The 14,128-nt window shown below is 46.3% G+C and overlaps 1 protein-coding gene across 1 annotated transcript in view; it reads right to left on the reverse strand.

Annotated features, from left to right (window-relative positions):
• Positions 1-4,792: 4,792 nt before the first annotated feature.
• RAB11FIP1 (RAB11 family interacting protein 1 (class I)) overlaps positions 4,793-14,128 on the reverse strand; it is a 53,833-nt gene continuing 44,497 nt past the window's right edge. Inside the window, exon 5 of the mRNA XM_011993124.1 lies at positions 4,793-8,937. Within this exon, the coding sequence (XP_011848514.1) occupies positions 8,719-8,937 (219 nt within the window). The 3' untranslated portion in view covers positions 4,793-8,718. The remainder of the gene's footprint in view (positions 8,938-14,128) is intronic.

Genomic DNA, 14,128 nt, shown 5'->3' on the forward strand with positions numbered 1-14,128 from the left:
GCCACCACACCCAGCTAATTTTTGTATTTTTAGTGGAGACAGGGTTTTACCATCTTGGCCAGGCTGGTCTCGAACTCCTGACTTCAAGTGATCCACCCACCTTAGCCTCCCAAAGTGCTGGGATTACAGGCGTGAGCCACTGCACCCAGCCAAGAGACCCTTTCTCTAAATGAAAATACAATACTTATCCTATGTACTTCTGGAGGGCCCAGAGATGTGGAAGTCATGTATTCGTAAGAATCATATTAAACAATCTTTGTTTGAAATGTAGTACCATACAATCCTAATGCTGTCTAACTTTAATAAGAGCAATTTCAGCATCAACTAGTGAACAGTAGCTAAACTAACAGAGATCAGCCAGAAGTGCTTTAACAGAAGCAGCACTGGCTGACATTCTGCTGAGTCTGTGGGTATTCAGGACCCAGGGAAAACAGAATCAGACCGGCAGGGGTGAGAGCTGAGAGCCAAATGGTCACGTTAGAAAGGCAGCACCCCGGCCTCCAGCGATGAGCAGAGTGACTCAGCCTCTATCTCCTGTCCCTCAGGAGCACAGTGAGCTCCTCCCCAGGACCCACTTCTCGGCTTCCCCTCACCAGACTTCAACCAGATCCCTGCTGGACCATGGTGGTGGCCTTTCTGGCCCTGCCGGGGACTGGGAGCAGGGAGGGGAGGGGCAGCTGAGGGGCATGAGGTGGGCAGGCAGCCTGTGGTCTCTGGGTGCAGCCTGGTCTGGCCAAGAGGCCTCCTCAGGGCCCACCCCTGCCCTGCTATAGGCCTCTATATAATTTTTTTTTTCCCCCAAAATGGAAGTTTCATCGTGTCACCCAGACTGGAGTGCAGTGGCACAATCTTGGCTCACTGCAACCTCCGCCTCCTGGTCCTAGGTTCCACTGATTTTCCTGCCTCTGCCTCCCGAGTACCTGGGATTACAGGTGCCTGCCACCATGCCTGGCTTTTTTTTTTTTTTTTTGAGACGGAGTCTCGCTCTGTCGCCCAGGCTGGGGTGCAGTGGCGCCATCTCGGCTCACTGCAAGCTCCGCCTCCTGGGTTCACGCCATTCTGCTGCCTCGGCCTCCCAAGTAACTGGAACTACAGGTGCCCACCACCACACCCAGCTAATTTTTTTGTATTTTAAGTAGAGACGGGGTTTCACTGTGTTAGCCAGGATGGTCTCGATCTCCTGACCTGGTGATCCGACTGACTTGGCCTCCCAAAGTGCGGGGATTACAGACATGAGCCAAGGTGCCCGGCCTAATTTTTGTATTTTTAGTAAAGTTGGGGTTTCACCATGTTAGCCAGGCTGGTCTTGAACGCCTGACCTCAGGTGATCTGCTCACCTCGGCCTCCCAAAGTGTTGGAAGTGCACATGTGAGCCACTGCGCCCAGCCCTCCGTATAATTTGTATGTGTCAGGAAATACTGTTGTTTTGGTTCTTTTCTTTATTTTTTGGAGATAGGGTCTTACTCTGTCACCCAGGCTCCCTGCAGCCTTAAACTCCTGGGCTCATGCAGTCCTCCCTACTTGGCCTCCCAAGAAGCTGGGACTAGAGATGTGCACCATGCCTAGCTTATTCATTTTTTATTCTTTATTTTGTAGAGATGGTGGTGGAGCAGCGGGGGAGTCTCACTGTGTTGCCCAGGCTGGACTCAAACTCCTGGGCTCACAGTATCATGCCTCAGCTTCTGAGGTGCTGGGATTACAGGTGTGAGCTTCTGCACCCAGCTGACTTTTTTTGAAGCATTAAAAAAAAAAAAAAAAAAGTAAAAACCATTCTTGAAGGTTATACAAAAACAGGAAGCAGGCTGTAGTTGGCTGACCCGTTCTAGGCCTGCAAGTCAGACAGGTTATAAGATCAAATCCTCTCTTAACAACTCACAGTGTGACTTAGGCAAATGACAGTGCTGCTGCCTCTCTGGGTCTGTTTGCTCAGCTGCACAATGGAAACATTATTGACCTGGATGAGAATTATTAAAAATAGTACATCTCGCTGCTTTAAGAAGCAGGCCTTCCTTTTGCAATCAGGATTTAGCCTGAAGTGAGCGGTCCATAAGGACAGAGGCAGCTTTTTCTCAACTCTGTGAGAGCCATATCATGTCCCCAAGGCGACTCTTTCCCAGGCTCAAAACACAGGTATCTGTGTAAAGTAACAGAAAGTCAAAAGGCCAAGTAAGGACATAACCCCTCAGGAGGCTTTTTGGCATTGGAAAACCCTGCCCTCAAAGGGCTCAAGGAAGCCAGTTTCGAGTCAGTGATAGTTCATGACGTCCCAGTAGGGGAAAACTGCAGGGCCCAAAAGCTGACACCCGCAGAGCAGCCCAGGGGGCAGGCTGCCTTTGTTGAGACTGGGTCCAAGGGCTAATGGAGGCTGTTGTGCTGACCACTGGCCCCAGTTAAACAATGGTAACCACGCCTGGCAAGTGACTGTTTTCCTGGTTGGGGGTGGGCGGGGTGTTCCCCGGCAAGTCCCCACTCTGATCCACAGGTGGCTACGATTGTAACCTGGGCCGGAAGGACCTAGATTGTCTTTGTGACTGCTGTAGCTTTTTTTTTTTTTTTTTTTTTTTGCCAAGGGGAATTGTCAGCCAGGAAAAGTTCTCCTGGGAATTCTATCAGTCCTTGTTGCAGAACACACATAGCTGCCCGCTACCAAAAGGCATGGAGATACGTTCAAAACAGTACAGACGGTGTGATCCTATCTTCCTTGTAAGGTGTGGCTGTTTATATGAGAGGAAAAAAATCCCAGGACAAGTCAAAACTATGGTGGTTACCTCTTGGTAGTGGGGAAATTAGGACTTTTTTCTTTTCCAAGAACAAACATGTTATGATGTTACTTAGAAAAATCTAGAGTGAGGGCTGGGAGCCGTGGCTCATGCCTGTAGTCCCAGCACTTTGGGAGGCGGAGGCAGGTGGATTGCCTGAGGTCAGGAGTTCGAGACCAGCCTGGCCAACATGGTGAAACTCCGTCTCTACTAAAAATGGAAAAATTAGCCAGGCATGGTGGCGGGTGCCTGTAATTCCAGCCACTCAGGAGGCTGAGGCAGGAAAATCGCTTGAACCTGGGGGGCGGGGGTTGCAGTGAGCTGAGATTGCGACATTGCACACCAGATTGGGCAACAAGAGTGAGACTTCGTCTCAAAAACAGAAAAAAAAAAGAAAAAGGAAAATCTAGAGTGAGTCAGCAGACAGGAGTGGAGGAGGGGAACAGTGTCTATTGCTCCTCTAGAATGGAGCACAAGGGAATTCAGGTCACCTAAGAACAACTGGGGCCACCTAGCCGAGTGGCTGGCCGCCTCTAGACCTTTGGGGCTTGACTTCGCCTCAGAATTCTGGATTTGGGAAAGTTCGCCTTTTATGTTGTTCATATATCCTGTAATTATTTCCCTTATTTTCTTTTTTTTTTGTTGAGATGGAGTCTGGCTCTGTCACCCAGGCTGGCATGCAATGGCATGATCTTGGCTGACTGCAACCTCTGCCTCCTGGTTTCAAGTGATTCTCCTGCCTCAGCCTCCCAAGTAGCTGGGATTATAGGCATGCACCACCATGCCTGGCTAATTTTTGTATTTTTAATAGAGACAGGGTTTCACCATGTTGGCCAGGCTGGTCTTGAACTCCTCACCTCTGGTGATCCATCCACCTCAGCCTCCCAAAGTGCTGGGATTACAGGAGTGAGCCACCGTGCCAGGCCTGGTTATTTATTTATTTATTTATTTATTTATTTATTTATTTTTTAAACTTTCCATTACTAGCTACTGGGCTAAGGGGACTCAAGAGAAAAGATGGTTGTGTCTCCCTCCTTGGGCCAGAATTTGAAAAATACAATTGCCTGGCTCTGAGGGCTAGGCTTGGTGGCAGTAGCAGGAATCAAACAGAGAGAACTCCAAAGCAAGGGGAATAAATCTGAGACAGAAAAGTTGGGGTCATTTGTGTAATTAAACTTTCCTTCCTTGAAGACCTTCCATTTAGAGGGCTGTTTTATTAAGAGATTTAATAAATAAAATAACATGTATTAAGTGTCTTCATGTCACTACACATGGCGATCAATGTCCACTTGGAATCACCAGGCCTCTCCACCAAAACCAGGAAGGCCTTCAGGGAAGCTCCCCTATCCCAGCCCAGGAGTCTCACAGGCACCGCCTGCCTCTGTCCTACAATGTGACTCATCTCTAAGAGCAAAAGCATTGCCTCTATTCCAAGAGGTCTGGGACCTTGGAGTGTGGACCACGTGCACTGCTTGCGGGGCAGGCACACCTCTCACCTCCTTGGGAAGGGCCTGGGGTTTGGCGAGATGAGCTCCAGGAGACTCCTGTGCATCCCTAATACTCTCTGTTCACACATGGACCAACTAAGTCAACTGAACAAGGACCTAGTTCCCAGATGGGGCAGTTGAGCCCAGCCTGAATTCAACTCATGCCCGCAAAGTGAAGACATTACTCTGTGGGAACCTGTGTGTGTGGTGGGGGTGGGAACTGAGGAGAGACCCTGTCCATATGCTCAGCCAAGAGTACTGGCTGCAAAGGAAAAGGGGGCAACACGTTCCAACTCAGTTTCTCTGGCCAGTGCCATGGTACTTCAGGCCAAGGTGAAGGGTGCATCCGAAGGGACCAGACATGTCCGTCCTCTCTGAGAAAAAGGACCTTGGGACTCCTGGGCACCAGGCAAGATGGCAGCAGCAGAAATCCCAGTGAGAGACCCTCATGGGATGAGAAACATCCCCCGACCCCCACCAAGAGAGGTTTTCCAGGAAGACAGAATAAATTTTTATTGCACCCATACCAAACTACAGACACAAATCTTTGAAAGGTAGTACCATTTCATTTAGTGTTGTAGGAAATGTTGGGTTACTTCTTAAAAATGAAACCAAAGAAATTCAAAAGTCTCAAAGAAAGAAAGCGGGAAATAATTCTATAATCCAAAAACATTGGGCGATCCTTCAGTTGGAGGAAGGGGGCGTCAGTTAAGTAGCTCACACAGTAGATATGGAGACACCACCGAGTTAAGTTTGGTGGATACTAGGAATTAAGTTCTCTACCTAAGGCAATTAATTTTTCAGTTGTGAGAGATAATTATTAGTTCTCGAAAAAGAAAAAAGTTGACTGGGAGAAGGGACCCAGGAAGGAAGAATGGCGTGTCATTTAACATTAAATTGCCTCTCCAGTATACGGCTGAGCATCATGGACCTTCCTCCCTCTCTGCCCCGTTGAGCTCCCACTGTTAGCAAAACTGCGAAGCACACGCCTGTGTCTTCTTCATACAGGCACGTGCACACACACCTGTATCTCCTTCATACAGGCATGTGCAGAGCCGTCACCAATCGGGGCCCACAGCTGTTCAGTATGGCAAAGGGCAGGCTTGCTCCTTCATCCACTCTGCTGCCTTGATGAGGTGAACACACTGGAATAAGACGGAGGGCAGGATACCTGCCAAAGCCTGAGGAATGAGATGATCTGAAACAATCGGGCAAATGCTGGACATTTCAAAAAGCTGACCTCTAACTGCAGTTTACGGGTATAGAATTTGATGCTTCCTTCAAGTCCTAACTGCTCTTTCTGAGGCAGCCAGGCTAGGCCAAGAATGAGCTGCTCCAGCTTCTCCAGAGCACAGCTGCCTCCCAGGGCCTGTCAGCATCTGCAGCAGTTGGAAGGAGGTCCCACCTCTTCTGAGATACAGTCCATTTGTAGGATTCTCCAGTGCTCCAATTCACTAATGTATGCTAATGGCTCAGAACAGGCTAAAGCTTCTACCAGATAACCCCTCCCCCAAAACTGAGTCCTCAGGGACAGTTGTTGACTGAATCATCTCCAGGTTATCTACTTTGGGAGGTGCAGAAATGCTATAAATTGAATTCTTTCTCAGCAGCAGCAGAAGCCAGGCACCCTTGAGTCAATTGTCCTTCATTGTCCAGAGCTCCCAAGTGGCATTTCAGAGCACAGGAATTCACTCCTCCACCCAGATGTCCCTCTCATATGGACTGAGTCACACACCCCAGGTCCTAGCAGCAGACATCTCCAAACCAACATCCTTATGAACACTGCAGGTCTCTACTCCAGCTCTCCAATGGAAGAAGAACCACGCAGAGCACAACTGCCCCCAGAGCATTTGGGCTATCACAGTAAAAATACATTTATATCAAGTAAAAAACATAATGCGGGACAAATATATACATGCACACTTCCTTTCTTTCTTTTTCTTTTTTTTTTTTTTTGAGACAGAATCTCACCTGTTGCCCAGGCTGGAGCACAATGGTGTGATCTCGGCTCACTGCAACCTCCGCCTCCCTCGCTCAAGCGATTCTTGTGCCTCAGCCTCCCAAGTAGCTGAGATTACAGGTGGCTGCCACCACACCCAGCTAATTTCTATATTTTTAGTAGAGATGGGGTTTTGCCATGTTGACCAGGCTGGTCTCGAACTCCTGACCTCAAGTGATTCACCTGCCTCGGTCTCCTGGGATTACAGGCATGAGCCACTGCGTCCAGCCATACATGTACATTTTCAGAGTTCAAGTGAATATACAGTTTTCTTTATAAGTATGTAAATAAATTTCATAACACTACAAAAATACAAGTCATCTGAGAAGTTTACAGTGTTACAGTGATCCCAGTACTGTAGGAGAGAAATAAAATAGCTGTAGATAATTAAAAGCTAATTAGATAAATCAAGTTACAGTATCATCCTTCAGATTAAAGTGCTCTGATACAACCAATGCCACAGCAAACAAAATCCTGGAAACGGATTGCACTGCCAATGATTTTGCCTTTTAACCTCATTGTAACAAGGACATACATAAAAGTGATTCTTGATTCAATAACTGCTAGCATCTCCACCCCTGCCCACGCTATTGGCCTGTGACATTCTTCCCCTAGGAGAGATGTCAAGGTTAGATGAGATTCTATCATAGCCAGGAGAAAAAATGAGCAATACCGGAAACATACTAATTCCAGTCTTAAGTGAGTAACAACAAAATTACCTGAAAAATCTGAACTGGTGCTTTTAGCTAAGAAGGAAGCAAGTGTCCTAGTTAAAAAAAAAAAAAAAAGTCTATAAATCTAGTTTTAAAAATACAAATTCAAAAATAAGTATCATCTTCTTGCTCTGCACAATTTTATAACAAGGGGGTAAAATACTGGTGAGTCTATTCATGAGGGAAAATGGAAAAAAATGCAACCATTTGAAGGCTGAGGCATTTCTGTTTTCTACTGACTTTTCACTTTTATTAACTACATTAAGCCCTTCACTACAATTTCCCCAGTATCCCAGAGATAATTTGGGTTTCCTTTTGGGCAGGCAGAGAAAGTGTGTTCAAAGGACAGACATGCAGATGCAGTTCAATCCCTTTGTGGTCCAGTCCGTGGTCTCCTGTCCCCTGCACAGTGAAGGAGCTTTTTTCTTTCTATTTTTTTTTTAAGACGGAATCTTAAAAAAATTGCCTAGGCTCTTTAAGAGTCTTAAAAAACCTCTTGCCCAGGCTGGAGTGCAGTGGCATGATCTTGGCTCACTGCAGCCTCCATCTCCCAAGTTCAAGTGATTCTTCTGCCTCAGCCTCCCAAGTAGCCGGGATTACAGGCACGCACCACCACACCAAGCTAATTTTTGTATTTTTAGTAGAGACGGGGTTTCGCCATGTTGGTTAGGTTGGTCTCGAACTCCTCACCTCAAGTGATCCACTCTCCTCGGCCTTGCAAGGTGCTGGGATTACAGGCATGAGCCACTGCGCCTGGCCTGAAGGGGCTTCCTCATCTTGGGGAGTTGGTGGACCCTGTCTCTGCCCCTCACAAGGAGTGTTGCTGAGGAAACCAGGGCACCGAGCAAAGGCACAGGGGGAAGAGGCCAAGCAATCCTATTGACATCATTCCACACCTGCCAGAACTGTATGAGCGAGTGCGTGGACCACCCAAGCAAAGCGCTGAACAGGCTGATCTAGCCAGCAGGAACCTGGCTGTCATAAGAAGAGGGGCGTTTACCAAGTTCCTCATATTGAATAAAGAGTAATTCTTTCAATTCCTGAATTCTACTTTTCCAATCTCCAGTAAAAGGGCCCTGGATCTAAGCAGAACATATTTTAAGGCTAGAGAGTAGTAGAAGTTGATGTTTAGAAAAGGCCACTTGTTCGAAATCCGAAAGGCACACTCAGAGGCTCACTCTAAACACCCCTGCTCCCATCAAAACACAAGACCCAAGTTTGAGAAGCTGGGTAGGTTTACGTGGTATCAAAATTTAACATCTGCAGCCAAAAGCCACACCTGAGCTACTCAAAAGCCAAGAAAGTATGTGTATGTAACACAGCACCAATGGCACGGTCCTTTTTTCATGTAAAGCTTTCTCAGGTAAGCTTTAAGAGCTGGAGGATACATATTGAAAAAAATCTCAGTATGAAAGAAAGAAAACCCCAGGGTTAAAATACATGAATACCTCCTGTGCCATCTGAATCTCCGGCTCAGGATCAGATCTTATGACCACGTCTCTGGTGGGCATAAAATATTTACAACCTAGTTAAAGGCACAGTGGCATTTAAAAATAAAGCCCTGGGAATGTATAGTAAAAGATTCATTGTAATCATCAACCTGGCTTCCATTGGTAGAATTCACTCTTGCCAGATAACATGTGAGGGAGACGGTGATTCGGAGCCTGCTGGCTGGTTATCAGGCAGGGCGAGTCCTTGACCCCTAGAGCAGGTGAAGGTGAAGTCACAAAAACATCTCGGGGTTTTTTTTTCCTGCTGATTTACATCTTTCCTGCTTTTTTGCCAACCTGAGTCGGGATGCGGAGGATATTGGGGGTTTCTTCCATGACTCTGACAAGCAGGTTGTCAATGTAGTCTTCCAGCTCTCGGACCTGGAACTCCTTCTTGCTTATCGTTTCCTTCTGTTTGAGGACCAGCTGGATGAGCTCATCATGGGTCAGCTGTGCGTACGCAAATGCAGGGTCCGAGGGGCTGTATTTCTTTGGAGAGGGGGAGAAAGTTGGGAAAAAGGAGTTATAAAATCAGCACAGAAATCTAAAACCTAAAAGAAGTACAAAGGAGGAAAAAGTGACTAGTGATCTGGGTTTCTTGGGAATCCATTTTCTTTCCTTTTTTTTTTTGAGACTGAGTCTCACCCTGTCACCCACCCTAGAGTGCAATGGCATGATCTCGGCTCACTGAAACCTCCGCTTCCTGGGTTCAAGTGATTCTCCCACCTCAGCCTCCTGAGTAGCTAGGACTATAGACACGTGCCATCATGCCTGGCTAAATTTTGTGGGTTTTTTTAGCAGGCACAAGGTTTCACCATGTTGGCCAGGCTGGTCTTGAACTCCTGACCCCAGGTGATCTGCCCGCCTCAGCCTCCCAAAGTGCTGGGATTACAAGGATGAGCCACCGTGCCCAGCCAGGGAATCCATTTTCAGTTTATGGTGAAAACAGGTTGTTGACTGATGAAGTTTTCTGGAAAGGGCCAGATAGCACATATTTGAGTCTTTGCAGGCCACAGATGGCCTTTGTTAATATATTCTTCCTTGTGTTTTTTTTTTAAATTTGTTTGTTTTGTTTTATTTGTTGTATGACCTTTCAAAAATGTAAAAACCATACTTGGCTCACAGGTCGAGGACCTCTGGACTTGACTCTGGGTTTGGATTTTAAGCAATGCCATCATGGGAGGACTCAGTTCTCCAAATGAGTGCTCACTCCTCTGGGAACACTAGGAGCTCACACGACCAAACACCAGTGCAGAGCTGGAGACGACTCCCAAGCCAGAGGGGGCCCAGGAGGACATAGCTGTGACAGCGGGTGCAGGGGGCAAGGGCTCTCCTTCCAGGGCAGCAGGTCGAGGTCCAGCCCAACTGTCTGCTCCTGCCAAAGCTGTGCTCAGAAGGACTCGGTGAGCAGGTGGATGCAGAGGACACCCAGGGACTCCAGTTCACATCACTTCATACTTGAGAAATATGCGGAGTCAGAGCCAGGTGCCATCATGCCCCGTCCTCACCCGTGGCCATCTAGGCACGCCCTTGGGTACACAGCGGCCTGTCCCAGAGCTGAGTGTTCTGCTCCCGAGGACAGCACACACCCTGTGGAGTCACTGTGCTTTATCAGCATTTGTGATCTGGGGCCCCTGCCAGCCCAAGCAGCCTGAACCAGGAGGACACGCAAGATAAAGCTTAAATGAAAAGTCACACGCTGTGCAAGTCCCCAGTAAGGAAAAAAAAAAGTGACTTTTCCTGAAATCTGTAGCCTGAGATTTACATGTTTAAAGAATCAAGATGATTTTGCTGGCAGAGTTCTGAGGCAGGAATAGCTTTATTGCCCTGAGGGTCTAACGGTCTCACTGTCTACCAGGAAGGCCAAGAGACTACCTTCTCCAAGAAGAATCAACACTCGCTCCTCAGTGACATGATAGAAGCCCCAGTTCAGTCCAGTGACGCAAACTGCCTGGACACGAGCCAGAAGTCAAAGGAGGGATCCCAGCCCTCCCATCCTGGCCAGGAACAAAAGCACGATGATGGCAGTACTAACATAGACACACAACACCAATGTTTCCATAGACAGAGTGAGTTCAACCCCATACAGGCTGCACATTCAGAGGTGAGACACTGGACTGCTTTTCCAAAACCTGCTTCTCCCCTAATCTTTGTTTTTTAAAACTTTGAAGGCATGCATTCATAGCGCACCTTCTCTGGACCTCAGTCACTGTAGATGTGACTTCCAAAACAATATTTCATTGAAAAGTTGCATGTCTGGAAAAAAGCCCTAGAGATTGGTTGTACAACAATGTGAATGTACATAATGCCCTTTTTTTTCCCCCCATAGAGACGGGGTCTTGCTATGTTGCCTAGCCTGGTCTCAAACCCAAGCTCAAGTGATCCTCCCACCGTGGCCTCCCAAAGTGCTGTGATTACAGGCATGAGCCTCCACACCCAGCCTTACATTTTATATCAAGAAAAAAGAGTCACCTTTGTAAATCATGGCAAAGAGTATGTCCTCAAGGGATTTTAGATTATACTTCTGTCATATAAGGATCTTATTTATTTATTTATTATTATTATTATTTTTTTTTAAAGTCACAATACATAAGATATTCTGCATGGAATTTGAAAGAGAGAGGGATACAGAGGCTGACACCTGTAGGGTGTCCTATAATTAATTCCAACACCTAACATTTGGGTCTCTTTATTTTTCCTGGGATTCTTTTTCTTTTTTTGAGACAGTCTCACTGTGACGCCCAGGCTGGAGTGCAGTGACACGATCTCGGCTCACTGCAACCTCTGCCTCCCAGGTTCAAGTGATTCTCCTGCCTCAGCCTCCCGAGTAGCTGGGATTACAGGCACCTGCCACCACACCCAGCTAATTTTTGTATTTTTAGTAGAGATAGGGTTCTACCATGTTGACCAGGCTGGTCTTGAACTCCTGACCTCAAGTGATCCTCCCGCCTCAGTCACCCAAAGTGCTGGGATTACAGGCATGAACCACTGAGCCTGGCCTTCCTGGGGTTCTTGATGATATGTTTTATAATGTCAGCCTCATACAAAGTAATAGTTTTACAGCTTTGTACTATTTAGTAAGCATTTTTTCCATCATAACATTTTAGCAAAACTTGCTTTTCTAGTGGATGCTTAAAATCCCATTATATTTTAACTATTCCTCTATTGCTGGATATTTATGTTGTTTTCAATTTGTACAATTATATATAATATTTTAATCAAAATGCATGAACATAAATCTTTGGCCATATCTCTAAGTACTTCCTTAAGATAAATGCCTAGAATTGAAAATGTGTACACACTTAAGGTACTTCATATGAACCATCAAACAGCTATTTAATTTGGATTATGTAATTCAAAGGGAAAAAGGATATAAAGGACTTTAAAATCATTAGAAGAGCCTAGTTTTGTGATATTAAAAAATTATAAAACAGGGCCAGGCATGGTGGCTCACATCTGTAATCCTAGCACTTTGGGAGGCTGAAGCAGGTGGATCATGAGGTCAGGAGTTCGAGACCAACCTGGCCAACATGGTGAAACCTCGTCTCTACTAAAAATACAAAAAATCATCCAGGCATGGTGGCGGGCACCTGTAGTCCCAGCTACTTGGGAGGCTTAGGCAGAAGAATTGCTTGAACCCGGGAGGCGGAAGTTGCAGTGAGCCAAGATCGTGCCACTGCACTTGAGTATGGGCAACAGTGCGAGATCCTGCCTCAAAAAAAAAAAAAAAAAATCATAAAATAATCCAGCATCATAAAAAGTGAGTAATGGCCTTGAAGAAAAAGCACAGAGAAAATACCCACAAATGCAAGAAAGAATGGTGCCCATTGTCATGTATTTCTCACCAGGATTCTTACCCTGGACTTTTCCTTTTATGTAGTTGTAATAATGACATACATTCAAATGCGCATCCAACTTTTTCCATATCACAGATGATTTTTGGATCTAGTTGGCTTTATTTTAAAACGGAAATGTTAAAGTCACCTGGGTAAATAAGACACTCCCAGTTATAAATCATCTATAAAGGATGGAGACCCTAAAACAACAACCAAGAAAAAAAAAATCACTGTAGCAATGATCCAGCTAGCTTTTCATAACTTTAGCTATGCAGTTTCTTTCCCTTAAACCTCTCTTACTTTGCAACATTCCAAAGAGTAGGTATCTTTATAAATACTGTCTTATCCCTTAACACAAAACATCTATCATGCGGCAGGCCAATAGCAGAGTCTCCAGGAAATGTTCCGTATTTACCCAGAATGTTTACTAGGCATGGTCCAGAACCAAGAGATGTGTTGCAGGCAGGCAGCAGGGCGGCAGTCAGGCTTACAAATCATGAGCAAAATAAGCAGCAGTTGCCTTTGTTTTGAGCTAAGTTATTCTCTTAGGGCCAGGAGATAAGCCATTGAATTAAATGAGCTTTGAAGAGGAAATAAAATGGTAGCCAAAGGTCTTGCTAACTTCCCAGAAACAAGGTGTTTGTTTCTCTTTGGAGCCACACTGCATTCCACAGTAAAAGGAAGATGGATGGGAAGCTGCTGAATGACTCTAATGTTCATTGCTGTCCTTTTATCCCATTTCCTGATAAATATCATTAACTCCAGGAAGACAAGTGCTGCCTCTTCTATCTGCAACAACCACACAGAAGCCAGGCAAGCTGGTTCACATATTGTACATTTTTAGGCTAGGGCTGAAATGTAGTAGGTACACAGTTCTGGCTGTGGCTGATAATTTTGAGACCAATGCTTACCACCTGCCCTGTCAATGTGTTCTACAAAGAAAGAGTGGGGGCCAGGCACAGTGGCTCACACCTGTAATCCCAACACTTTGGGAGGCCAAGGCGGGTGGATCACCTGAGGTCAGGAGTTCAAGACCAGCCTGACCGACATGGTAGAACCCCGTCTCTACCAAAAATACAAAAAAATTAGCTGGGTGTGGTGGTGCATGCCTGTAATCCCAGCTACTTGGGAGGCTGAGGTTTAAGAATTGCTTGAACCTGGGGGGTGGAGGTTGCAGTGAGCTGAGATCGCACCATTGCACTCCAGCCTGGTCAACCAGAGCGAAAATCCATCAAAAAAAAAAAAGGAAGGAAGGAAGGAAGGAAGGGAGGGAGGGAGGGAAGAAAAGGAAAGAAGGAAGGAAAAAAAAAGTGGGGCAAGAAAGAAGATGCGAACTTGTTTTCAGCAATCATCAGTTATGATTACTTGGCTTCTTTTACCAAAAACTTGGACCTCCAGCTTCCTGTGAACCTTTATCCCAGCTCTTACTGGTAGATGTGCAATGAAGCCAGAGGGAATAACAAGTACCCAGCACTTGAAAAACACTTTCAGCCAAGCATGGTGGCACATCTGTAGTCCTGGCTACTTGGGAGGCTGAGGTAGGAGGATCACTTGAGCCCAGGAGTTCGGGGCTGCGATAAGCTATGATTGCACGTGTGAATAGCCATTACCCGCCAGCCTAGGCAACAGAGCAAGACTCCATCTCCATTAAAAAATAAAGCAGGCCGGGCGCGGTGGCTCAAGCCTGTAATCCCAGCACTTTGGGAGGCCGAGGCGGGTGGATCACGAGGTCAGAAGATCGAGACTATCCTGGCTAACATGGTGAAACCCCGTCTCTACTAAAAATACAAAAAACTAGCCGGGCGTGGTGGCGGGCGCCTGTAGTCTCAGCTACTTGGGAGGCT

Source organism: Mandrillus leucophaeus, unplaced genomic scaffold, assembly GCF_000951045.1.
Source record: "Mandrillus leucophaeus isolate KB7577 unplaced genomic scaffold, Mleu.le_1.0 Scaffold111, whole genome shotgun sequence".
Lineage (NCBI taxonomy): Eukaryota > Metazoa > Chordata > Mammalia > Primates > Cercopithecidae > Mandrillus > Mandrillus leucophaeus.